The 27,136-nt window shown below is 40.0% G+C and overlaps 2 protein-coding genes across 4 annotated transcripts; one reads left to right on the top strand and one right to left on the bottom strand.

The window, feature by feature from the left end:
- Window positions 1–5,219: 5,219 nt before the first annotated feature.
- LOC141724798 (protein-S-isoprenylcysteine O-methyltransferase A-like) lies at window positions 5,220–7,569 on the bottom strand. 2 transcript variants are annotated; one of them, XM_074527068.1, is made up of 3 exons: window positions 7,447–7,569; window positions 6,352–6,436; window positions 5,220–6,239 (listed from the first exon to the last, which is right to left on the bottom strand). In XM_074527068.1, exons 2-3 carry the CDS (start codon window positions 6,431–6,433, stop codon window positions 5,653–5,655), a joined length of 669 nt encoding a protein of 222 aa, XP_074383169.1. In that variant the 5' UTR covers window positions 6,434–6,436; window positions 7,447–7,569; the 3' UTR covers window positions 5,220–5,652. The 2 variants fall into 2 exon arrangements, with proteins under 2 accessions (XP_074383169.1, XP_074383170.1); XM_074527069.1 differs by having other exon boundaries at window positions 5,220–6,436; window positions 7,447–7,528.
- Window positions 7,570–8,937: 1,368 nt separating this feature from the next.
- Window positions 8,938–26,805, top strand: LOC141724796 (putative RNA helicase SDE3). 2 transcript variants are annotated; one of them, XM_074527066.1, is made up of 4 exons: window positions 8,938–9,134; window positions 9,288–9,987; window positions 24,672–24,890; window positions 25,583–26,805. In XM_074527066.1, the coding sequence occupies exons 2-4, from the start codon at window positions 9,298–9,300 to the stop codon at window positions 26,549–26,551; spliced, it is 1,878 nt and encodes a 625-aa protein (XP_074383167.1). In that variant the 5' UTR covers window positions 8,938–9,134; window positions 9,288–9,297; the 3' UTR covers window positions 26,552–26,805. The 2 variants fall into 2 exon arrangements, with proteins under 2 accessions (XP_074383167.1, XP_074383168.1); XM_074527067.1 differs by lacking the exon at window positions 24,672–24,890.
- The last annotated feature ends 331 nt before the right edge of the window (window positions 26,806–27,136 follow it).

The following is a 27,136-nucleotide window of genomic DNA, read 5'->3' as shown; positions in this document are numbered from 1 at the left end:
GAAAAAATGGAGTTACCATTTTGCTTTTCTATTTTTTTTAACAGGGTGTAGATAAAGAATATATTTCATGAAAGAAATTCAGTTATTTAAGAAATAATAAAAATAATAGTTGTGCTCTAGAATGTATTAATTGTTGTGAATTGATTGTAATTGTCAAACATTAAATAGTAAGGTTAGATTTAGATTTGAAAATTTTGCATTGCATTAAATTGTTTGCTCCTTATTTTGGCTATAAATAACCTTATTCGAAATGATACAAAATACATCAAGCTTTCATTTTCTCTCTAGTGTGCTCTTTTTCTCCCTTTCTGCTATATTTATTTTTACAGAGGTTCGATATAATACTGTTATAACTAGTATTTTAAAACATTAATAAGATTATTCGCGCTAATTTGAAACATGAGTAAATAGTCAATTACTACTATTTTAGCTATTGCATGCAATGATTTATGGGGTGTTGTGCAAATATATAGTCACTAAAGGATGTTTGATTTTTTTCACATATTTTTAAGAGTTCTGAAAATATAGTTAGAATTAATATTTTTAAATTTTATTTTGCTAAATTATATTTTAATATATATATATATATTTTTTAATTTAGAAAAAATAAAAAGTAATCATTTTGACCATACATTCAAAATACATTGAGTTATGTGTAAAAAAATGAAACGAATAATGGTATGGACGAGAGAGGAGAGAGAGTATATAATTAGTTACTGTACAAGGCATGCCCAGAAATGAAGAAAGTGATATAAGATGAGTATATCTGAAAACCAAACCAGACCCACGTTTACGATTAATTATTCAGACAAAATCATTCACATCACATAAAGATAAACAGGAATAGTTAGGCAAATTAAATAATGTTCCGAATCTGTTAAACCAATAGATCAACAAGTTTTAAGAAGAACCCCCCAGTAGTATAGCAGTACTTGTGAATGCACATAACCCAAAAAGACAATCAAGTTCTACTTGTCACCAGACTACCATGAATTGCTAGATTACAAGCATATGCCTACGAACATGTTAAAAGAAGAAGACATCAATATGCTCTGTTTATAAGACAAAGGAGCAGGTATGGCAAATGTGCACTTTATTGCTGCACTGTCCCGTGGCTTTTAAAAAATTGCTGATAAATTAGTTAAAAATATCTGACTATTTTGTTAAATAATTAATAAATTATTTGATAAATCACAAGTCGCGAGCTCAACCGATTAGTTCCTACCGTCAAGTCCCTGTAACTACTTAATATTTCAGATAAAAATTGGAATTCTGTTAATTATTTGGCCAAATGCAAAGTATTGTAAACCGAATACATAGGAATAAAATATGCCGTGAAGAAATATAAGTAAAGAAGAATGGGATGCATGTGAGGGATACTTGAAGCCTAAATCACTTGTGTTAGAGATGAAAATGAAGCAGATGATGTCATGTCAACTCATAATTAGGCATCTGCATGTGATTATTCCTAACATCTTGAAAGAGAATGTTGTACAAATCTTAATCAAGGCCTCAGCTGAAATTATTAAAATTTGCTCAGCAACTCACATACGTGTGTACCGTATAGTGATACTTAGGTTGATAAAGTAAGTTATATCTAGCATTTTGAAATTTTATTCTTGCGGATTCGGACGATTAGTAAGTTGATTTCACAAATGTAAGCTTGTTTGGTACATGTATTTGTAGCTTTAATGCTTTCCCGAATCCGTCTATCCCATTTGTCTCCGATGTTTATGTTCTTAAAAGGGGGATTATGCGGTGGCTTCAAGTTGGTATAACTTATCCTATACAATACTAATTCATCCGGAAATTAGCTAAAGAAAAATGTCAATTCATCTGAATGCAAATATCTAGCCATGACCGGCTTTGAAATTTAGGCGGATCTCAGTTGAAATCAAGTTACCGGACCTAACGTATATATTTATATATGTTTACTTAAAAGATTTGAAAATTATGAGCCTTTCAGGCGCAAGTCTTGTTCGCATATAGTCAGGATCATCCCCGCTAATAGAAATTATGTACTCTCACTGATGAATGCATATTCTTTCGTCAATTAAAACGGGTTCAAGACCAGAGTTTTTGGTTTAGCTTATAATCCTCTTGAAGCCACCCTGTTATTTATAACATTATAGTTACCAAAGTGGTAACTTACACACTAACACTAACAATAATCTAGTTATCACTAGTTCAATAAACAAAAGTTCGATGATTGACGGCTTAGTGGTGAACTGTGTATTTCGTACTAGAGTCGGTCTACCTTCAATTTTAAGGATTTGATTGTGAAGCAATAAAATACACTTTTTTTTACCTAGTAGTAGTTTATATTAAGATGAATATGTACAAGAAATTACATTCAATCTCCATTCACATATTAAACTTACATAGCACTTGTGGCTAATTAACATCTAAAAAAACATAACAAATCCATACACACGATCATCTTGTAGATTATAAGAGTGTTCTAAAAATCGGTCTAGGCGGCCGCCTAGGCGCTAGGCGGTGGTAAAACGCCCCGAGTCGGACCTAGGCGGTGATTTAGGCGTTTTTTCAAAAAATCGGGTCAAAATCGGGACTAGGCGGTCAAAAATCGGTCCTAGGCGGTCTAGGCGGAAAATAACTAAAAATATTTTTTTTTTACGTTTTTATAATTTTAAATCATTAATTTCATAATTTCACACAATATCATGTCAATTTATAATATAAAGTATTGGTAAGAAGTAACAAGTAATCTAATATATTTATTTTCTCACTTAAAATATAAAAATAACATATTATAATTAATTTAAAAGTGTGAATTAAAATATAGTTAATATTGTAAACTCAATAATTAGTACATAACGCATGTCAAGTGTGTAGATATTGTTTAATACCATTCTAATTTCTTTTTTCAAACAAATATTTGACATGTTGATCATTATAAAATTATAAAAATTAAAAATAATATTTATATTCTTCCGATTAATGTTCCGATTAATCTCCGACTTGCCGATTAATCTCTCGAAGATTTCCTCACCGCCCTGGCACGCCTAACGATTTCTGGAACACTGATTATAAGTAACTAGTCATATTGTTACAGGCTTCAAAAAGGCATCGGAAAGTAGGGTCAGTTGCCCAAACAAGCACATGTAGAGGGAGAGCTAATTCTCCATGGCCCCCCGTATATTATGACTTTGAGATGGATCATGTACATAAAAGATTGCAATAATGGGTTAGACCTAGAGCCGGCCATATGTGCGGGTTTGAACCGCACATTCGGGACCGGTTCGTACGGAAATCGGAAAAAATTCGGACCGAACCGGGCCGGTTCAAACCCGCCCAACTCGCTAAATTAGGTGAACCGAATACGAATTCTAATTTCAGAACCCGGAACCGCATGAGCCCGCACGAGCCGCACGGACCGGGCAACTCGCACAACCGGTACGAGCCCGCACAACCCGCCCGCAAAATATTTAATGTAATTTTTTTAAAAATTTTAATATCATTTGATTTGTAATTTTTTAATATTTGATGCGGTTTGTTCCGTTTTTTAGAGAGGAGTCCTCTCACATCATTTGTAATTTTTTTAAATTAATAAAATTTATAAGAGGTACCGTCCTCTTTTTAACCAAAAACCTAAAATAATAAAATTAATTGATTATAATTATTATTTTTCGAATAAATTATGTGACATAATAGAAAATAATGTTACATTTTATTAATAATTTTTAATAAAAATTGTTATACTAATTTCGAATTTTATATAGTAAAAAATATTAATTATACACACAAATTTTCTATTAAAATAATATAAGTGATTAAACTCTATTTATATGCTTGACTGCTTGCTGCTTGGACATTACATTCACATCACATGTGTGATGTGACATAGACATAGTAGAGAATAGAATGCACATGGATGGATGCACAGCCCGCACTCAACCCACTCAGCCCACACTCAACACGCACAACCCGCACTCAACCCGGTTCAGCCCGCATCGCTCACGAGTCCAGTGTCGGTTATGAGTCCTTGTCTGTCAGTTCGAACCTGGCCCGGCCCGATTCGTTCAACTTACGTGTCGGTTCAGTGTTCATGCTTCACGAGCTCAACCCGCATTCAGCCCGGCCCGGACCGCATTGACCGCCCAACTGGGCAGCTCTAGTTAGACCACTCCCACGCCCAACTCATATTATTGTTCTACGACCCAATTTCTAACTTCAAAAGTTGATAACAACATCTTACCACATTCTTCACACTATGCATCATGTGAACGATTCCATCAAAATTGCATGCTCATATATGGTTATTATATATTCCGGTCAAGTAGACTAGTAGTGCCTTTGTCCAAGGGCACAGACACTTGCACAGGAATTGATTGTTTTAAGGAGGGTGTTGGCCTCATCTTCTTTTTCAGAAATAAGTACGTATCGTCCTAAAAAGTTTCATGAAAATAATTAGTAGTAGTATTTATTGTTAACTATCCAGATTGACCAAACATTGTCATAATATTTCCATGCATATGAATACATGTCCGGCTACTTCACTTTTATGGTTTGAGTATCAATAATCAAACAGCTTCTTTATTGACAGCTACATTATCAACAGGTACCCGATACTATGCACATAGTTCCTCTTTGTGAAATGTTAAAATAACTAACTTATGACTTAAAAGGGAAATGTTAAAATAAGTAACTTATGACTTAAATCGAATAAGTGACTGATAATTGATAAATTAATAAATATTTATAAGTTATACAAGTGTTTGCCTAATTTAACTTATAAGTCAGAATTTTTTTTATTTAAATAAACTAAAATAAATAATTTTTAAATATAATTATCTTAATTCTTAAATTTTAAGTTAGGTTAACATTTAAAAAAATATTTTTAAAAACTAAAGTTAATAAACAAAACAAAAAATCAAAATAAGTTAAGAAAAAGTACGTCATTACTAACATTTAACTTATACTTATAAGTTGTAAATTTAACTTATAAGTTGGGTAGATAAACACTCATCGATAAGTTGTTGTTAGGGGCGGACTTATAAGTTAATAAGCCCACTTAATAGATTTCCCAAACACGCCCATAGTTTCTGCAGAGGTAGTAGTGTATCTAGACTTCATCAAACATGCATGCCACAACTGTTTCAAATAAAAACAGGTTTAAAAAATAACGGACCTTGTACATGTTAGGTTATAACTATGGCCGTCCAAAGAAAACAGATGCAAAACTAGACATCCATATATACACCAATCAACAATGCATCATTATTACAATCAAGACGGTACTCTTTTAATACAAGCAAAAATTTCAGTCTCTAGCAGAATGAAAAGAACTGCATCATTATAAAAATTAAGCTCTATTAATGGTACATTAAGGCTACATCCCACTGGTACACTTACATTTCTACCTCAATATCATATGGAAAAGGAGGAAGACAATATCTTAAAGCTATTTTCCTTCAAAAAAAAGAGAGCTGATGAACCGACTTTAAACCAAAAAAAGTCGATAAGCAATCTAGGATAGATACAGCACAGTTTTAAATTTCATAAGTTGTTAGATGCAGGATAATCAGAAAGAATGATTTTCCACAACCTTACCTTTCTGGTATCAACAAAATTTTACAGATACAGTATCACTTTCCAGGTCCACTTGAATCTATGCAAGAATTTAATCCATCAATTCACAAAGGGAATTCCAGAAGGAACCTGTTGAGCATAGGCATCATAACGTGACCCAAAAAACTGCCTTAAGAAGTACTCTTCATATGGTATCCGTTGTGAGAAAAAACGCCAAACAACAAGTGCAAATGCAACTGTGGATATTGGATTGCACAGCATTATTTGAGTGCCAATTGACCATATGAGAAAACCAGAATATCCAGGATGACGAACAAATCCGTAGACTCCATGCCTAACCAATTCATGGTGCTCCTCATGATAAACTTTGATAAGATGAGTGAAGGCCCTACCAGCAGTTATAATTGCCAGTTTCCTAATAATTTCCCCAATGACAACCATGGAAAGGCCAAAGTTACTTATCCTCCAGTGTTCTTTTAAACCAGGAAAGAAATAAACTTCAACCAAGTACTCTATCAATGAAAAAATCATCGCCACAAGATAGTTTTTGCTGATCAGTAGCGACTTGAGAGTTACATTTGACTTTCCATGGAAGATAATTGCTAGAATGTACTCAGAAACATGAAAGAAAACTATAGAAAATAGCATTTCAGAAATTTGTCTGCAGGCTGTGTCACCGAAGAATTCTGTCATGTTGTTAAATTAACAAATAAGAATCTCTTTTAGATGGAAGTCCGTACAACACCTAGTATTTCCTTCAGCAAAGAAATAAATTAACTGCTGCCTTTTAGTCCAGACCTGAAAATTTTCCCAAGCTAAATGGCAATGATAATAAATTATGACCTTCCAACTCAATCCAAAAATGCCTTAAGATTTCCATCGCCTGCAAAAAATACGAAAATAAATGTTCCACTTAGTAGGAGGAACTTAGAAGCATTCAAAAATTTTATAGCATACTTGAGGGAAAAAGAAGATCATGATAATTATTTTAGTAATATCTCATACATGGTAGTATTTTAAAGTAGAAGACTTAGAATAGTAGTCGCTAAACAATACAAAAGATGTAAAAATCAACCAAAAATAAGACACTTTCTATTTCTATTTATGGACAGAGTATGATGGCTTTTCAAAATCTGTAGTTTTTAGTCATATTTACATCTCAAGTGTTAAACATACTAAATTATTACCAAAAGCACAAAGACTCTAAAGCTTTGTGAAAAAGATTTTCGAGAGCGACAAAACACGGACAGGGAGAATAAAATATATTAAAAGTTTGAATTAATAGTTTAACTTAAATTACATTCAGCCATTGAAGCAACTTATAAGGATTGTACAGGAAATAAAGATTCATTGCCATTAAGGAAAATTATAAAGAATGCAACAAAACTTAAGTTCCATTCAGCCGTTAAAGCAACCTCTGAAGACTACTAGCATATCAAATTCCTAAGACATAAACAAAACTGAAGCAAACATTAAACACTACCGGAAAATCGAATTCCCCAGACATATATTGAATACATAACATCTCCAAACTTCTACAATTAGCCACTAATTCACTACTAATCGTTCCTTACTCATAGTAAGCCATTAATTACAATAAAAATGACAACTTTAAGCAGTACTCACCTAATGTGCATAATCAAGAAATTAAAATCATAATATGGTAACAAAAATCACAACTTTAAGTCATACCACATACAAATAAAAATTAATAAATATAATAAAATTCACAAAATTGCAAAAAGCTGTCAACATATAGATCTAAAACATTTGTTCATCAATTCTTTAATCAAGTGGTGACTAACAACAAAATAGCTATAACATATAATCGTAATTCCAAAAAGAGAATTCATATCTAAAAACTGGGAAATTTGAAAGTGATTAGAAACAAACCTGACAGCATAGGTTTAAGGTTGTAATCTGCTTCACAGGGTTTTTCGTTGTACTTTTGTTGTCTTTGTGGTAAATAAACAAGCTGAGAAAGAATATAGTAACTCCTGGACTTTAAGCCCTGGATTGTTTTATTTTACGTGTGTGTTAAGGGCCCAGCCCGCCTTTTTCTGGCATCTGGCCCATATGTTGTTTCCGAAGAGGTTAATGAAATAATTTTTTTCTGGAACAAATATAACATATAAAATGCATGTAATAAAATATAATGGGTTCCGATTATTAATCGTATTTTAAGAACCGTTTATATTATATATTACTTTATGGCGTCATATTTATATTATAAGAATTCAGATTAAGTAATTTTGACCTGATTCGTAATATTTTCCACGAATCGAAATTTCTGCCTTCCGCGTGGGAAGTTTCCGATCCTCGAACAATTATAGCGAATCGATAAAAAAAGCCTAAATCAATACATTATATAAAAGGCTTATTTGGCAACCGGTTCTTAGAGATAAAGACCCATTAGAAATATAGAAATTAAGCGATATATTTGTACTGTGATTATATTTTATCCAACCCCTTTTAGTTATCACATTTAATTTTTGGATAGTCAAATTAACCAAAATTTAATCGAAATTTACTAATATTTTATAATTGACTAATAAAAAAAATTATATCATTAAAAATATATATTTAATCTATTTTAATATATAATTTTTAGTTTTTTAAATAATATAAAAACAAATTTTAATCATTAATCAAAAAATGAATGAAAAAGAAATGTAACAATTAAGCTAGGGAGTATAAACTAATTCACCCTTGTTAAAAGGTAAAATGAATATCCCGTGCGAGCTGAGAAAAGGCTGATGAGATGAGACTTGAGAGTCTCCCTTCTTTATACTATTTCCCTCCCTTTTCCGTACAATAATTCACATATTTAAAGGGTTAAATATCTAGTTGGTTAGCCTCCAAATATATTATGCTAGTCGCTACTGGTTACAAAACTGACTCAAATGAGTCATTCATTTAAAAATTTATATCAAAATATCACTCTATCGTTAGGCGAAATTCTTAAAAATATTATATATTGAATTTCCGACATTTTTTATAAATCATATTACATCTAAATAAAAGGTTACGAGTTCTAGTATTTTAGATAATATTTTTAGATTTTTAAAATTTTATCAACTATTTACTTTTTATTTTTTAATTATATTATTTGATTTAAATAAAAGTAAATAGTAAATAAATTTTAAAAAAATTAAAAAATATCATCTAAAATACTAGAACTCAGAAACTTTTATTTGAATGTAATATCATTCATAAAAAAATGTGTCAAACTCAATATATAATATTTTTAAGAATTTGGACTAACCATGATATTTTTGATACAAATTTTTAAATAAATGATTCATTTGAGTCAGTTTTGTAAGCACTCGATAGATTTGGACGCAGAATTATTTGATATTTAACTCCACTCTCCCCCAAGTCTTCTTGCTCAGTGCTTTACTTTATTTCAGCTTCCATTTTCCATTTGATCACTGATTCCTAATTGCATATGCATATGATCATCATACCAAGCAAGTCAAGTCTCGGTGGAAACGAGTGTGCGCGAGTGTTTAAATTTTTGCAGTCGACATTAAACAAATAAAAGTACACGGAAATCTCCGATCCATTCTTCGGCAGTAAGTGTAAGTAGTCCTCTTTTCTTTGTTATATCTTTATCCCTTTTGAATTACTACATATCTAATTTGAGACATACTCCTGAGAGTTCTGTATGTGTACATGCATGTATGTTGATCAGTAAGTCTATCTTTCTGAAATCTTGATTACTTTTGTTACAGAACTGTGAAAATGTTGTCCTTTTTGCGCTGTGTGCTTTGTTGTGATGATGAGATAAACACCGGACACTCTAGTTCTCAACTTTACTATGATGAAAGTCCATCTCAGTACAATTATGACACATTTTCAAGAACCACTTTACCTAATTCATTTCCTAGTACTCAAACTCGGAGTCAAGAAGACTTCTGCAGTGTATACAGATTTCCCCCAAAATCAGACACCCCCTCTGTTTACAATCCACCAAAGCGAACCCTGCCAAGAATTAGTGTCAATGTTAACTCCAGAGTTAATCCGAAAAAACCACCAGATGTAACAACTGCAACACGTACTAATGTCTTTCCAAAATCGACCAGTTCCTCTTCCTATTCTCCGTTAACACCTTCGCCATCACCTAAATTAGGTTCATCATTTTCCTCGACATCTTCTTCCCCATTTAGTAAAGTCCCGGGTTCCCCAAAATCTTCTCCGGTGTCCATGAAGCCTATTCTGGCTCGTGCTGCTTCAACCCTGACATCAAATCAGACAAAGAGTCAATATAGGGTGGTGGAGCAGGGTTCGACTCCTCTTTATGTAATTCCAGAAGACATTAAAGATTTAATTAGGAAAGAAATTGTGCCGGGAATTTTGAAGAAACCTTTGTCTCCACAAACGTACAAGGATTACTTTGTGACACTGCTATATGCTGAGGACTATTACCTTGAGGTACTTGCTGTAAAGATTTTTTTTTGTTACTAGTTCATATATAATGGATATATGCAGAAAAAATTGGTTCATATAGCTACTCGTGTTGAGCAAGTCCAATGCAATGCTATAAGTGATGTCATTTCTCTAATTTGAAATCAAATGTCAAAAATTTCACCTCCAAAGGAGTTCTATACTTGGATGCAAATATGCATCCTTGGTTTCATATATATGCATCCTTGGTTCTAAATTTGAAACCAAGGATGCATTTATTCATCTATCCACATCATCATACTACTACAAATGAGATGCATGTTGTTGTACTTTAAATGAAACTTAGGGCAAAGTGACAAAATTTAGGTAAATAAGGAAATATTTGGTTTCAAAATGCATCTAGCATTGAAGTTGAAGTTTTGTCTTAGCACCAAAGACACTTTTTGATGCCAAATTATAGCAATAACAGCTATTTTGCATCTTGCACTTTGAAATCATTTCTGTTATGCCCAAAATTTGGCATTGAGATTGATTCGGGTCAAATGCGGCTTACAGACAGTCAAACCCGATATTGCATTGTGGAAGAGAGGACGCGTCCAGTACCTTAGGACGCGCCTACTTTGGAAGAAATAAGTTACGAAGCGAGAAGAGTGCATGGTCAAGGGAGGACGCGCCCAGAATTTATGGACGCGCCAATGTTTATGAAAATGCTTGGCAGATGGAATCTTATGGTGATGGGCGCTCTAGGGCGCGTCTAAGTTAGCGAGGACATGTCATAGGAGGCGAAATGCTGTGTATGATGGTTTAGAGGGGATGTTGCAAGTTTGATGAGGTTAAGGACGCGCCCAAAGCTCTAGGACGTGTCCTGTGATTTTGATTGCTATAAAGAACGATTGATGAGGAAACAGGTTTTGATTTGTGGGAGTTAGGACGCGCCCAATTAGAAAGGACGCGTCCTGAGTTTGATCTGTGTACATTTGATGTTGAGTTCAAGACAAAGCTTGCATGGAAAGGAGCGATGGAGGATTATTTTTACTAATGTGTTTGTTGCAGGTACTCTATGAAGAATTCCCTCCTTGAGATGGTCAAGGAGGGGGATGTCCGTGAAAAGCTTGAAGGCCTCCAGGGGTATGCCTGATGATTGAAGGCCTCCTCCTGTATTCAACGGGTGTCCTCGTTGGGGATGTGGGGTTTACTTTGGTGTGTGCTTTGGGAGCTCTGTTCTTGTATTCAACGGGTGTCCTCGTTGGAGAACTTTGGAGTCATCCTGCACTTTGCACCCAAGAGCTTGGGATCACCTGTCCTGCTATCTGGTGGGTTATCCTCATTCGGGGGACAGGGACGCGTCTGGCACTTGGGGTGAACCGCGGCTATACCTGCGTTCGTAAATCAAGGGAGATAGCTGTAGCGGAGTGTTATCCTTGCGCAGGGAGATGCACTATCCGTGAAGTCCTACGATTACGGACGAGCCTTGGGCCTTTGCGGTTGGGCCTCATAGTTGGACATTCCTAAAGCTAGCGGAAGATGGATATCGGATGGGCTTCTACTGGGCTTAGGAGTAAGAAGTCTCAACGCGTTAGACTTCTTGTTCTACGAGAACTACGTCAGGCTTGATCCCTATATAAAGGGTACGTAGGCACATTGAGAGGGTAAGAAGTTGAGAGCTGATAAGAGAGCCACCACTTACTCTGATCAATCTCAGCCTAAAACAACCACAATCAACCATACACCGCTTAAGTTTCCGGCAAAGAACCACCGTCACAGATCTTAATTCCGGCGAGAAACCTCAATCTTTGTTGATACCAAATTCCTCCGTCAACAAATTGGCGCTAGAAGGAGGGGTGCTAATTAAGGTCGCAATCTTAGGAGGAAAAGATGTCTTACAATCGTGATGGAAGTTCTTATGATGGAAGTGACAGCAGGTCAGAAGGGGAAGGCGGGGGGCGTTATACTCGCCACGAACCTTACGTTCCCAGAAACATGGCGGACCCACCAAGGGCTCCAGATGTGGGGGGGACACCTCCAGTTCTCATCAGCAACACTGATATATTGGAGCAATTATATCGCATGGGGGATACTCTTAACAGTTTTAACTCAAGACTGAACACGGTGGAGCGTCGAAGGACGAGGAGAGGTCGTCGTTTCCCCCGTCACGGTCATGCCTTGGGGAAAGCCCCTGTAGTTGAGGGAGATACCCAGGGGAGCGGGGATAACCCGCGAATCACTCCGCGGCGTTTGCAATATTCTGACGATGTAGAACCTATTGTAGAGCTTGCGGACGAGGACACTGAAGGCAGAGAAAGGCCTCACCTGGGCAACCAGGTAGTGCCACACCCGCATAGGTCTGGACGTACGATGGACGAGCGTCGCCGTGTGGAGAACGCTCAAAGCCAAGACGAGGAAGGAAGGGATCTTTCAACCTTGAAGAAGAGGCTTGGCATAAGGTTGGAGGACGACGATTTGAGGATGTTGCTGGTAGAATGGCAAAAGGAAGGAAACGCCGGAGAAGCGAGGCCCCGTGATACGACGCGTGTGCCCCCCGCATTCCAAAGGGATGACGGGATGCGGCACCGCGAGCACGAGCGTGCCCCTCCGCGAGGAAGGCCCGGGAATTTCTACCGGGGATATCAGAGGAATGGACGAGGAAGAATGGGATATCAATACGGAAGAGCCCCTTACAATGGTAGGAGAGGTGGCGCGCACTCCGCTGGAGAAGCCCCCGCCGTTATTCCCGTAGCTTCTCACAGCGTTACTGGTAATGGGTCTGGAGCGCGTCCTCATGACCAGGACGGCGGGCGGACTCAAGTAAGAATGCAGAATAATGATGAAATTCCGCGACACGGTCAGGATGAACCTCGTGTACGGGAAAACATTCAGAACCAAAATGGTAATATGCCACCGCCGCAGCCTCAAGGTGAGGGGCGGCGAGATCCTCCGCCGCACCCGGGGGGTAATCAAGGGGAATTTCAGCAAGTCGCAGAGCAACCCCAGCAGCCTAATGTTCAAACCATTCCTGGGGTAGGGACGTTTAATGTGAACGACCTCAAGCGGTTACTCAACCATCTTGAGGGAGGAAGAGTAACGGCGACAGCGCAAGCTCCTTCTCCTTTTGCTGTTGTTGTGAGGGAGGCGCAATTGCCCGCGGGATACCGGAACACAACCAACGACTTGCGTTTCCACGGGAACTCTGATCCTGTAGAGTTCTTGGGGCGTTTTAACATTGAAATGGATGTATATCAAGTACCTGATTTGGCTCGATGCCGTCTCTTGGCAGCCACTTTCAGAGAAGGTGCTCAGCAGTGGTTCCAAAAGCTTGGTCCAGGTGTAATTACATCCTGGGAACAGATGAAAACTTTGTTTTTGACACAATTTCAAGCCGCGGTGAAGTACACACCACCTGTTACCACGCTGGCTAATGTGAAACAAAAGGAAGGAGAAAGTTTGACTTCATATTTCAAGAGGTTTAACGCAGAATCTACTTTGGTGAGGGGTGCAACTGACGAAACGTTGAAAATATTGCTTATAGCTGGGTTGCGTGTGGGGACGGATTTCTGGAAACACCTACAAGGGAAAGACCCAGTGTCATTGGCAGATGTGCTCGCACAAGCGGAGTCGTTCAAAGCAATCGAGCAGTCGCTTGCAGAAACAAAAAAGAATGATGATACCTATAACTCCAAGGGGCGATCCAAGAGAAGGGACAGATCTGTAAGTCCGGGTTATCGGCGAAACGCCAGAAGCCCTAACAGGGTAAACGCTGTGAGCTCGCGAAGAGAATGGAGCCCACCATCGAACTACGAGAGAAGAGTCAGCAATTATACCCCGCTGGCGGCGTCCATTGATCATATCTTCGAGGTAAATAAGGACAGGGGAATCTTCAAGAAGCCCGACCGTCTAACTTCATGGCAAAGCAGAGATAAAAAGAAGTACTGTGACTACCATGAGTCTACTGGCCATGACACCCACGAGTGTCGTCACTTGCGGGATGAGATTGAGGAATTGATCAAGGCTGGACACCTAGGAGAGTGGATCGACAAGGTGAAGCGACGCAGGGGACTTGATGACAAGGGTAAAGATGAAAGACAACCCCCGCGGGCGGAGGATGTTGAGAAAACGGCGGAGGTCAAGTTTCAGAGGGCCGGCAGCATCAGGGCAATTTTTGGAGGACACCCTTTTGTTGGTGACAGTAATCGAGCACTTGAAAGAAACGCGAGAGAAGCGCGACATCCACCGCTCACTAACATCCACAGCTTGGAAGATAGACCCCCGAAGGTCTTTAAGGGGGAGTCCGCTGATATTACATTCAGGGAAAAAGAATCTAGGTGGGTGCATCATCCTCACAACGATGCGCTGGTGATTACCATGCTTATTGGGGCAATGAACGTACATCGAGTGTTCCTGGATAATGGGAGTTCTACAAACATCTTGTACTATAGCACCTACAAAAAGCTGGGTTTCCCAGATAGTGACATGTATTTCGAAGATGCGCACGTCTATGGCTTTACGGGGGAAGCAGTGAGAGTTATGGGCTCAGTCAGACTTCCCGTCACGCTTGGGGAAGGGGCTTTGTCGGTTACTCAAATGATAGATTTTAAGGTGCTAGATCAGGATTCCGCGCACAACGTACTGGTCGGCAGACCTTGGTTGCGTGCGTTCAGGGTGATAACCTCGATACACCACTTGATGATAAAGTTCCCGACGCCAAACGGAGTTGGCAGCCTGAGAGGGTCACAGTATGAGTCACGTGACTGCTATCACAAGGCTGTCAAGGAATTTCGCAGAAGAAGGTATGAAGGGAAAGGTCTCCCAGTTGAAGATGTAGAAGATATTCATACAAAACCGGGTGGAGAGGTCCATGCCCACTATTTTGTTGAAAATCCCGGAAAGGAAGAAACCAATACCTCTGGGGACTCTTTTGTGATGCAGGGACGTATTTCGAAAATCCGTAGTGTAGAAGAAGTGGTGGCGAGTCACACAGGGGGAATCATGCGGAAAGAGGTTAACGGGGAAAAGTTGGAAGGGAGAAGTGAGATTTTGCAAGGTCTCGGCGATAACTGCAAGGTTGATGCTCCTCAAAAGAAGGATGCGCCCTTGAATGAAGTTGAGGTTGATGCTCCTCCAAACGAGGACGCGCCCTCAGGTGAAAAAGTGGAAATTGAAGACCCCCGAGACTTTGATTTCGATTTGGATCCCAGGATCCCTATGCCTATTGAAAAAACGGGACCGGCCGAAGACACAATATCTATTCCAGTTGATAAAAATGACCCAAGCAGGGTTTTGAAAGTGGGATCTCAGTTGGATGAGGAGATGAGAGGAGGTCTTACCCGCTTTCTAATTGCAAACCTCGATGTTTTCGCATGGAGTCATTCAGATATGATAGGGATCGACCCGGAAGTAATGTGTCACCGTTTGAATATCCTCCCGAATTGCAAGGGCATACGCCAGAAACGCCGCCCAGTAAGTGGAGAAAGGGCGATAGCATTAAAAGAAGAAGTAGACCGGTTGTTGGAAGTGGGGTTGATCAAAGAATCGTTCTACCCCGAATGGCTTGCAAATCCAGTACTGGTGAAGAAACCGAATGGGAAGTGGAGGACATGTGTGGATTTCACGGATCTCAATAAGGCATGTCCAAAGGATAGCTTCCCGCTGCCAAGAATTGATCAGTTGGTTGACGCGACGGCAGGGCATGCGTTGTTGAGTTTTATGGATGCATACTCCGGATACAATCAAATTCCGATGTATGGCCCCGATCAAGAACATACATCCTTTATTACAGACAGGGGGTTATACTGTTACATAGGAATGCCGTTTGGCTTGATTAACGCTGGCGCGACCTACCAGCGGCTGGTAAACATGATGTTCAAAGACCAAATCGGGAGAACCATGGAAGTGTATGTAGACGATATGCTGGTGAAATCTAAGGTGACAACTGACCATATCAAGCACCTGACGGAGATGTTTAATATCTTGAGGAGGTTTCGTATGAAATTAAATCCGCAAAAATGTGTGTTCGGCGTGGAATCGGGAAAGTTTCTCGGGTTCATTGTCAACCACAGGGGAATTGAGGCCAACCCCGCGAAGATCAAGGCATTGTTGGATATGAAGTCACCTACCAATGTGAAACAGGTGCAGAGTTTGACTGGGAGAATCGCCGCGTTAAATCGATTTGTTTCCAAGTCGTCTGATAGATGCAAGGAGTTTTTCAAGGCGATTAAATTAGCTGGGAAAGACTTTATATGGACGTCAGAATGTGAAGAGGCTTTCAAAAGAATCAAGGAGCAACTGGGACATCCTCCCATGTTGTCAAAGCCATTGGAGGGGGAAAATCTAATACTGTACCTCGCAGTGTCTGAATATTCGATCAGTGCGGTTCTGGTAAGAGAGGAAGACGGGCAACAATCACCAGTGTACTACGTGAGCAAGCGGTTACACGATGCGGAAACTCGCTACACAAGTATGGAGAAACTGGTTTACGCCCTGATTCTTGCGTCAAGAAAATTGCGGCCGTATTTTCAAGCCCATAGAGTTGAAGTTCGTACAGCATACCCGCTGCGGCAGGTCCTGCACAAACCAGAGTCATCAGGCAGAATGCTGAAATGGGCTGTGGAGCTGGGACAGTTTGATTTGGAATATGTGCCTCGAACAGCGATAAAAGGGCAAGCCTTAGCCGATTTCTTGCTGGAATTTGATTCTGAAATTGATGATAAAGCTTTGGTGATGCTATATCCACCTCATGCCGAGGAGTCTTTGGAGGAGTTTCCGCATCCTTGGTGGATCTTGCATGTGGATGGGGCGGTTAACAATGGAGGAGCAGGTGCGGGCATAGTACTTGTATCTCCGGAAGGCCACCACCTGATGAGTGCAATTCATTTCAAGTTTTATGCAACTAATAATGATGCGGAGTATGAGGCGCTGATTAATGGCCTGAAAATCGCTCTGGAAATGGGGGTGCGAAACTTAATTGCAAGAAGTGACTCAGAGTTGGTAGTGAATCAGGTGAATGGGGGATTTCAAGCGCGAGGCCCGCGAACAGAATTATACTTGAGATGTGTACAGCGCCTGATTGGAATGTTCAAAGAAGTTAGATTGGAATGCGTTCCGCGGGAGAAAAACAGTAATGCGGATGCTTTGGCAAAAATGGGGTCACAACAAGAGGCTGTGTTGTTAGGATCCATCCCTCTTGAAATCCAGGAGGTTCCTAGTATCCCAGAGATAGAAACTATGCAAGTGGATGAAGCTCCCAAAGAAACATGGATGACGCCCATTCTAGCTTACATTCGCAAGGGAACACTCCCCGAAGATAAGTTTATGGCTCGTCGACTCCGTTATCAAGCCGCAAGATATGTGATATACGATGAAGTCCTATACAAGAGAGGGTTCAACCAACCTCTACTCAGGTGTGTTGAAGAAGGAGAAGGAAATTACATCCTAAGAGAGGTGCATGAAGGAATCTGTGGCAATCACTCGGGGGGTAGCTCGTTGGCAATGAAAGTGTTGCGCCAAGGGTATTATTGGCCCACAATGAGAGAAGATGCTACAAATTTCGTCAAGGCATGTGATCGCTGCCAGCGCTTTGCAAACTACTCGTCTATGCCGGCTACACTCTTGACGCCTATGGCAAGCCCATGGCCGTTCGCCATGTGGGGAATCGATCTTATCGGAGAATTGCCGAAAGCTAAAGGAGACGTCAAATATGCAGTGGTTGCGGTCGATTACTTTACTAAATGGGCGGAAGCTATGCCACTGGCTACTATCACCGCAAAGAAAATCAGAGATTTTGTTTTCAACTCAATTGTATGCAGGTTTGGAATCCCTTACAAGCTGGTCTCCGACAATGGAAAACAATTTGATAGCAAGGAGTTGCGACAGTTATGTGAGGAGTTGAAAATCAAGAAGGAATTTGCGGCGGTCTATCATCCTCAAAGCAATGGACAAACAGAGGCTGTTAACAAAATAATAAAACATACCCTCAAAACCAAGCTGGAGGAACGTAAAGGGAATTGGCCTGAAGAACTCCCGAAGGTGATGTGGTCATACAACACTACACCGCGATCTACTACGGGAGAAACGCCGTTTATGCTGACTTACGGTTACGAAGCTATGGTCCCCGTGGAAGTTGGATCGGGATCACTTCGCAGAGACTGTTACGGGAAAGAGGACGCTGAGGTTAATCAAAGGCTTCATTTAGATCTCTTAGAGGAGACGAGGGAAAATTCTCAGCTAAGGCTAGCAGCATATCAGCAGCGCGTCGCAAGGTATTATAACAAGAAGGTAAAAGGACAGTTGCTGAAGGTGGGGGATTTGGTACTTAGGAAAGTGATGCCCAATACGAAGAACCCCCAACATGGAGTGTTTGGAGCTAATTGGGAAGGACCGTACAGAATAAAGTCTATCCTGTGGAAGGGGACTTATCACCTTGAAGACATGGACGGGAAGCTGATTCCGCGAGCTTGGAATGCGGAACATCTCCGAAAGTATTACCAGTAAGGCGTGGCTTTGGCCCCTTGCATATTTCTTTTATTATTTTGGTTTATGCCCAGTTTATAGGCTAGAATTAAATAAATTCCTCCTAGCCTAGGGGGGTAGTGCATGTACTACTTACCTTGGGACTAGTTGAAGGGTCAATTTTTAGAAATAATTTTCCCACAAAGCACAGTAGCCGTGGGACTGGTGCACTTTTGACACCAGAGCGTATTATAAATAAAATTTTGAAACTTTCCCAAAAGATATTTGCTCAATTTGTTTGATCTCATGACGCGTCCTAAGTATAGGGCGCGCCCTAAGCTAGGGTTTTGTATAAAGGAAACTCAAGAAAAATACTGTTTTAAAGGACGCGCCCAAGTTATTTTGGTTGATGCTCCTTTAGACTAGATGTTACTATGAAAAAGAAAAAGTACTTGTCAAAGACGCGTCCAGCGGGAAGGGTGATGTATTTTGTATTTCCAAGGACGCGCCCAAGTAATATTGGTTGATGCTCATAATTTAAAAGCAAAAGCAAGTCCCTACCAAGGACGCGTCCTCCCTGAGAGGAAATATTTCTAAGAGAACATTAAGGCATGTCAAACAGTTAGGACGCGCCCCGTCGTGCCTTGTGCATTGGTTAAACACACAAGTACAGTGTAGTGCCGTGCTCATGCACTTTCCAAAACAAGCAAAGACGCGTCCAACTAGAGAGGACGCGCCCATAATGGATATTTGCTTATTGGGAGAAAATAATAACAAATTAATCAAAGGCGACGCGCCCTAAACACAAGGCGCGCCCATGTGAATGATTGAGGATAAAAAAAGAGAGTGCAAGTGAATGAAGTTCAAAAATAGTCTTTACAATTTGCAAGGCTTCAAAGGGCCTGCGCCTTTAAAGATAGTTTAGGAAAAATATATAGAAAACATAGGACGCATCCTAGGCAGGAGGCGCGTCCAGGGTTTTGTCTTGATCATTTGCGGGAGGAGGTTGAGTTTGGAGAGGAGCAGGGGACGCGTCCTCCTCCTCTAAGCCCAGGAAAATCCTCTTGTTTTTGATGGAGTCTGCGGCCCTTACCCTGAAGTCGTTTACCCATATCTGGGTATCTGCATCAAACTTTGAGAATGTATACTCTGGGTCGTTGGCAATAAACCCAGAGCACCATTCTTCAAACCCAGCCTGGAAACCATGCTGGTAAACTAGCTTTTTCTCCTCTGTCCACCCATGCAGCCTATCATCATTCAGGATGTCGAGCTCCAGCTGCATGGTGGAGTTCAGAGTGATGACGCTGTCCACTTGTTTTTCCATTGCAGTGACATTGCCTTCCAAAACAGCCTTATCTGCTTGAAGACGCGTCCTCTCCCCCTCCAGGCGTCTGATTTCAGCATCTTTTTCTTGGGTGAGCAGGGCAATGTGTTTTTCCAGAGATTTGACTTTGTCTTCGGCCTGGCACTTTGCAGTATCAGTAACTGCAAGACGCGCCCTGAGCCTTGCCGCCATGTTGGCACTTTGTCTGGCATGAAGGTGAAGCTCAGCAGCAGCCTTCACCATGGCTTGTTCTGTTTGTTGCTCCGTTCTGAAAGTCCAGCCTCTGACTTCCTCCTCTGAAAAATCCCCAACAGAGGACGCGCCCAGGTATCTGAGAACAAAGGATTGATCGTCAGGAATGATCTTTTGGCGTTTAGAAGGCGCGTCCTCTTCCTTCTCAGGAATGTCAAACACGGGAGTCTCAGTTATCTGTGGATCAACTTTTGTAGGAGCCTGTTTCCTTGCCCTTAGTTTTTTAGAAGCCCCAATTGCGAATCCTTTGGGGAGTGAAGCCATATCTGCGGTATAAACATAAAAAGGAATTAGTTATGTGCAAAAAGACGCGTCCTGAAAGAAGGACGCGCCCATAACGTGATATAAAATCTACATGCAGGACAGATATGGATGAATGCAAAGATGTATAAATGGGTGTGAGAATGACGCGTCTTGCCTAAGACGTTTTCTGTGATAATGAGACACGCCCGGGGGGTAGGGCGCGTCCAAAGTGATAATGCATATATAGTAACGTTTATAGGTCAAGCTAAATATGACGCGTCCTAAAGTCGTGACGCGTCTTATATATAATGATTTCTTACCTTGCTCTAAATCCACTTTCTTGTTGACGTCTGGCTGAATAATTTCTGTGGCTTGGAGCCCTTTGGATTTTTCAGAAGCGGTGAGGATGGGTTTCCCATTGTGGAAATCTCGAAATTTGCAGAGAGAACCCACTCGTGGGGACAAAGCTCCTATTTTCTTCAAATTCTCTTCGGTAATCATGTCTCTGAGGTTGAAATGTTTTTCGGCATACTGCAAAACCTTCTCTGCTCTCTTCTTCTTCTTTCCCGTAAGCTCTTTCTGGGTCCTTTTGTCTAAAAGAAGGAATGATAGGTTACAACAAGGAAAATAAAGAAAAGGATTATAAAAGGGAAGGCGCGTCTTGAAAGTGAGGACGCGTCCAGAGCATTGAACTCACTTGGTTCCAAATTGAAGCGAACACGCGTCCTTTTGACGTCATAAATGTAGAAAAATGGTTCCTTCCAGTCTCTCTCGTGGCTAATTTTGCCTTCATTAAATCCTTTGTTGTTCAACCATTTGTTGACTACCAGAAAATGGTACCCGGGAATTGATTTCCTGATGCTGTAAAAGAAGCTGAACTCTTTCATTGAGGGCGCGCCCAACCTCAAATTATGGTACATAATGTACAGAGCCCAGGCTAGTTTATATGAATTTGGTGATAGTTGGACTGGAGCCACGTCGTACCATTTCAGAATTCTCTTAATGAATGGATGTAAGGGCGCGCCCACGCCTAGGGAAATCAGCTTTGGAGTAAGCACCATTCGGGGGATCCTTTGATTCCCGACGTTAAAAATATGCGGCCTCATGGTTCGAAGAGGGCGCGCCCAGATGCCCTCCATGTCATAGTACTTCATGTGCCATTGAATTTCCCAGTCGGTTGCAGTTGAGTCAAGAGCTACGCATGCCAGCTTACCCTCTCTTTTCCTTCTGGCATTCTTCTCTGCTTCAGTAAGGGTACCGAGCCTCGCCCAGTCACAATCTATTTCCACATCTGAAGGTTCCCAATGCTCTAGGGGAGGATCAGATTTTTGAGGAGATATGGGATATGTCTCAGGATCAGGAATCCTTCTTTCGAATTCGCTTACACTGTGTGGGGACAAGTCTTCGGAAGGAGCCGCGCCCTGGGAAGATGACGCGTCCTGTGTGTTTGACGCGTCCATATCAGAAATAGCCATTCTTTGAGGTTTTTGGCTTGTAGTAGGGATAATTTCGTCGTCCGTCCAATCTTCGATGGCAGCCCTTGAATGGAGAATTGGAGTTCTTTGCCTTTTGACTCCCTTCTTTTCCATTCTTGAAATTATGGGAACATGGTCCATGGAGTCAGAGCTAGAATCAGACATTATTGAGTTTTTTGATTTGAGAGAACGGAAGACGCGTCTTTCTGCTCTAAGGAAGGAATTCGTCCTGTGGATGTTGGGAAAGTCGGGGTTAAAGGAGATCAGGTGTGGGGAATAGGTTCCAATACGCTTGTTGAGTGCTTTAAACGGGTGAAATGGTGAAGAAGAAGACGCGTCCTCCAGCTGCAAAAGAATGAATAAAAATTTGAGGACGCGTCCATTTTTTAAAATAAAAAAAGAAAAGAAAAGGAAAGATGGAAGAAGGATATTGGGAGGGCGCGTCCTGAAAATCCACCGCAGGGGGGTGTGCTACAATGACGCGTCCTAATAAACCTTTGGCCCTATATTACCCTTGTTTGGGATAACTTGAACTTGTCTTAAATCAGAAAATACAGGACGCGTCCTAACGGGAAGACGCGTCCTACATGATTATGATAGCGGAATGTTAATCGACTGTTGGCAGTTTGGGGAAAATATGACGAAATTCTAGAAATATGTTGTTGGGAGATCAGGGAAGCTAAACATGTTATATTTACCTATACATACATATATACATACAAGCAGACATGAAGAACAGTTTATATGAGCATGGAGTATACGAATAGTTTCTTGCTCAGTAAGATTAATGTATTCAGTCAAATAAAGAAATGAGAGGAAATTTGTGTACCTTTTGAGTTGAGGAATGAGTTGAGCTAAAAAAGTAGGGGAATGGTTGAACAGATCACCGGAATGTGGCCCTCGAAGCTCCTGTTTAACGATGCGGCAATGGCGGTTGTGTGTGAGAGAGAGAGATGATGGTGGTGGTATGATGGAGATTAGAGTATTTATAGAAGGATGATCCTATGGACGACAGCTGTACCCCGCATGCAGAAAGTAAGGGCAGGACGCGTCTTTAGGCTACGACGCGTCCGATTGTTTTGAGCCAACTTTTGGTACTGGGATTTAAGGATAAAACTTCCAATTTTGTTTTTAACTGCAAATGGAAGTTGGGGGGTAGTTGTTATGCCCAAAATTTGGCATTGAGATTGATTCGGGTCAAATGCGGCTTACAGACAGTCAAACCCGATATTGCATTGTGGAAGAGAGGACGCGTCCAGTACCTTAGGACGCGCCTACTTTGGAAGAAATAAGTTACGAAGCGAGAAGAGTGCATGGTCAAGGGAGGACGCGCCCAGAATTTATGGACGCGCCAATGTTTATGAAAATGCTTGGCAGATGGAATCTTATGGTGATGGGCGCTCTAGGGCGCGTCTAAGTTAGCGAGGACATGTCATAGGAGGCGAAATGCTGTGTATGATGGTTTAGAGGGGATGTTGCAAGTTTGATGAGGTTAAGGACGCGCCCAAAGCTCTAGGACGTGTCCTGTGATTTTGATTGCTATAAAGAACGATTGATGAGGAAACAGGTTTTGATTTGTGGGAGTTAGGACGCGCCCAATTAGAAAGGACGCGTCCTGAGTTTGATCTGTGTACATTTGATGTTGAGTTCAAGACAAAGCTTGCATGGAAAGGAGCGATGGAGGATTATTTTTACTAATGTGTTTGTTGCAGGTACTCTATGAAGAATTCCCTCCTTGAGATGGTCAAGGAGGGGGATGTCCGTGAAAAGCTTGAAGGCCTCCAGGGGTATGCCTGATGATTGAAGGCCTCCTCCTGTATTCAACGGGTGTCCTCGTTGGGGATGTGGGGTTTACTTTGGTGTGTGCTTTGGGAGCTCTGTTCTTGTATTCAACGGGTGTCCTCGTTGGAGAACTTTGGAGTCATCCTGCACTTTGCACCCAAGAGCTTGGGATCACCTGTCCTGCTATCTGGTGGGTTATCCTCATTCGGGGGACAGGGACGCGTCTGGCACTTGGGGTGAACCGCGGCTATACCTGCGTTCGTAAATCAAGGGAGATAGCTGTAGCGGAGTGTTATCCTTGCGCAGGGAGATGCACTATCCGTGAAGTCCTACGATTACGGACGAGCCTTGGGCCTTTGCGGTTGGGCCTCATAGTTGGACATTCCTAAAGCTAGCGGAAGATGGATATCGGATGGGCTTCTACTGGGCTTAGGAGTAAGAAGTCTCAACGCGTTAGACTTCTTGTTCTACGAGAACTACGTCAGGCTTGATCCCTATATAAAGGGTACGTAGGCACATTGAGAGGGTAAGAAGTTGAGAGCTGATAAGAGAGCCACCACTTACTCTGATCAATCTCAGCCTAAAACAACCACAATCAACCATACACCGCTTAAGTTTCCGGCAAAGAACCACCGTCACAGATCTTAATTCCGGCGAGAAACCTCAATCTTTGTTGATACCAAATTCCTCCGTCAACAATTTCTATAGTAGGCATTTCTTTTATAGTTAAGTAGCTTCAGAATATTTTAAAAAGGTATGCTTATTTTCGGTACTGGACTAGTAAGAGAACAGTTATGATATTAACTATTATCGTTTACTATATTAACATGGCATGAATCATGATGGCTAATTTAGGGAATCACAACAGGTGGCAAGTTTTCCTTTGCCGAAAGTGTCACTACATTAACATGGGAATTATGTTTTTGGTTATATGTAGGTACTGAGAATTGCTTCTTTAGTAAGGTGCATCTACAATTGTCCTTAACAATGGTAGTAGCAAGTTAAATTAGGGCTTTCTACAACCTCGAAATCAGTCTTAAATTATTATTTGATATCATTTAGATGTAAATTAGATATGGTTAGTAGTCCGTCAAGAATGCTGCATTTTTTAAAATTTTGGGGATGGTTTAATGTGGTTTAGTTCAATGCTTTTGAACTATTTTCTATTGTTGAATTTGTTCAAATGTGATTAGAAATGGGATGGGTTTGAGATGAAGAATGTCACTTTGAAGTTGCATGAAGCAGAAATACATGGCAGAAAAGACAAATTCAAAAATAAGAGAAATAACCAAAAAGATGAAAAGATTTTTGTTGAATTTGAGGTAGACTCCATTCCTGAGAAGCGACCATTTCTTCTATCTAGGGACTTTGCCTCTGTACGACCTGCTGGCAGGAAAGTTGATCCGTTTCAGGTCAGCGTTATATACCTTAGCATTTCCATGTACTATATGTCACACTTTACTGAATAAGGTGCAAGAGACTTAGCAAAGAAAAAAGAAGACTAAGGTGCCAGAGCTTCACTCATTTGACCGCCAATATTACTTCCTATTATGTTTCTATGTCGAAATATCACTCACTTTGTAGATATAATTCTTATCATGTCATAACATTTAATGACTTCTTTGCCACAAACTTGCAAAACTCACATCTTGAAAATATAGTTAAGTTACAAACTCTAGACAACCATATTTGATAATTTATTCTCTTATTGCCATGTAGAATCCTTAAGAGCTATGTTCAACAAGGATCTTTGAGTCCATATAAGTCTAGGTTTTTAAAGCAAATGGAGTTTATAATAGCCCTTGAACTGTAAAGATAATATGTCACAAGTGTCCCCATTTACATTTGCTCAAGGTTACTTTCTTTATGTGCTGTATAATAGTTTTAGCCTTGTAAGTTGTCCAAGTATGTGTTAGTGAGGGAAATTTTATGGCATGATATGCATGTTAGAACTCTTTTTTATAATTGTTCAGAAGACTGATTCTCACCAACTATATACACTGATATATTATTATTGTTCTGATGGAATGCATTTTGTGATAACTAAACACATTCTCTTTAAGTTATTGTCAACCACAACTACTTTTAATGAAACTTTGAATAGGGCATCATCTTCCGAGTGGTGAGAAGTAATATCGTCCTAGTTGAATTTGGGGACGATTTTCATGCTCAGCATTACTCTTCATGCAAATACGATGTTAAGTTCTCATTCAACAGAGTATGTTTAAAGAGGGCTCACCAGGCAATTTCAGCATCATCAGATATGTTGTTCAAAAACTTTCTCTTACCCGACTACAGGCCTAAAGATAGCTATTTCTCAGAGAAAGTTTCATTTACGGAAAAGATTCTGTTTAGCAGTCATAAACTCGATTCAGCTGCTATAAGTCGAATTATAAACCTTAATGGCTCACCTGCTTATCTTTTGGAAGGACCACTATCAGTGACTAGAGAAAAACAATTGTCAAGAACTGGAATGGTGCTTCGAGATGCAGTAGTCCACTTGTCTCAGGCGTCTTTACATAACAGAATTCTTATATGTGCACCAACAAACAGCACGTGTGATGTTTTTTTGAGAAACCTGCGGAAAGAAGTAGGCGATTCTAACATATTTCGAGCCAATGCTGCCTTCAGAGAGTTAGATGGTGTACCTATTGACATCCTCCCTTTTTGCCCTTACAAAGAGAACGAGGAAGTCTTTTCTTGTCCTACACTTTCACAACTTCTGAAATTCAAAGTTATTTTATCGACTTTTATGAGTAGCTTCAGGCTTCACAATGAAGGGATAGAAGGTGGACATTTTACTCATATCTTTCTGATTGATGCCAGCTCTGCAATTGAACCGGAGATCCTGGTGCCTTTGACAAACTTAACAAGTGTATCAACAAAGGTGGTGGTTACCGGTGCCCCAAGAAACCAGTCCAGTTGGGTCCGTTCCAACATTGCAAGGCAAAATGGATTGAGGACTTCATATTTTGAGAGACTTCGAGAGAGCAAATTATACAGGGATCTCAATCCAGAATCTATAACACAACTAAAAGATGACTCTAGTTCATCTTCATCAAAGTTTAAGTAAGCTGTCTGTTCTTGAAATGTGTCACTTGTATAAGCGTGCTCTTCAATTTTTCCGTCCTGTTATTATGTTTGTGAACTGAAAGACTTTTAAATTTGTTGCTTTCTTTTAAACTCATGTGCTGCCAGAAATTTTGCTTCTGATTATGTATGTTAGTAGTTTGTAACTTGTAAGTGAGAGCTTTTTCATAATTCCCAGCTTATTGCTTAGGGTTTTAATCAAAAACATGAACATGAGGCATGAGCCCTCTTGATCCAGTAGAGGAGAGCCATCCCTGGAGATTTTATTGGCTGCACAAATAAATGTATACAATAGATAAAAACACAGAAGTAATTAACTGACCAAAAGTGTAACATAAATAGTGTTAACTGTTAATCATATATTATTAAAAACCAAGTTAAAATATGTGTCCAGTTAATTATTATCATGTATCTCTTTTCATCTCAGATATGATTCAAATCTTACTCACTTTTCAGATTTGTTAAAACAAATACTCATTTATAAGATATATAATTTATAAGATATATAAGTTAAATTCCGATTTCTCAATTTAAATTAATACCTCATTGATTTGACCGAATTTTCAAA

Source organism: Apium graveolens, chromosome 5 (genome assembly GCF_009905375.1).
Source record: "Apium graveolens cultivar Ventura chromosome 5, ASM990537v1, whole genome shotgun sequence".
Lineage (NCBI taxonomy): Eukaryota > Viridiplantae > Streptophyta > Magnoliopsida > Apiales > Apiaceae > Apium > Apium graveolens.
Note: the sequence above shows the minus strand (reverse complement) of the source record. Positions and strands in the feature narration are given on the sequence as shown.

Bases quoted from the DNA above. Each gene is read 5' to 3' on its own strand.
- LOC141724798 (XM_074527068.1), bottom strand. From the start codon at position 6,433: ATGGAAATCTTAAGGCATTTTTGGATTGAGTTGGAAGGTCATAATTTA. The intron at 6,240-6,351 runs GTCTGGACTAAA...ACAACATGACAG, and splicing joins TAGCTTGGGAAAATTTTCAG to AATTCTTCGGTGACACAGCC.
- LOC141724796 (XM_074527066.1), top strand. From the start codon at position 9,298: ATGTTGTCCTTTTTGCGCTGTGTGCTTTGTTGTGATGATGAGATAAAC. The intron at 9,988-24,671 runs GTACTTGCTGTA...AAATGTGATTAG, and splicing joins CTGAGGACTATTACCTTGAG to AAATGGGATGGGTTTGAGAT. The intron at 24,891-25,582 runs GTCAGCGTTATA...AACTTTGAATAG, and splicing joins GGAAAGTTGATCCGTTTCAG to GGCATCATCTTCCGAGTGGT.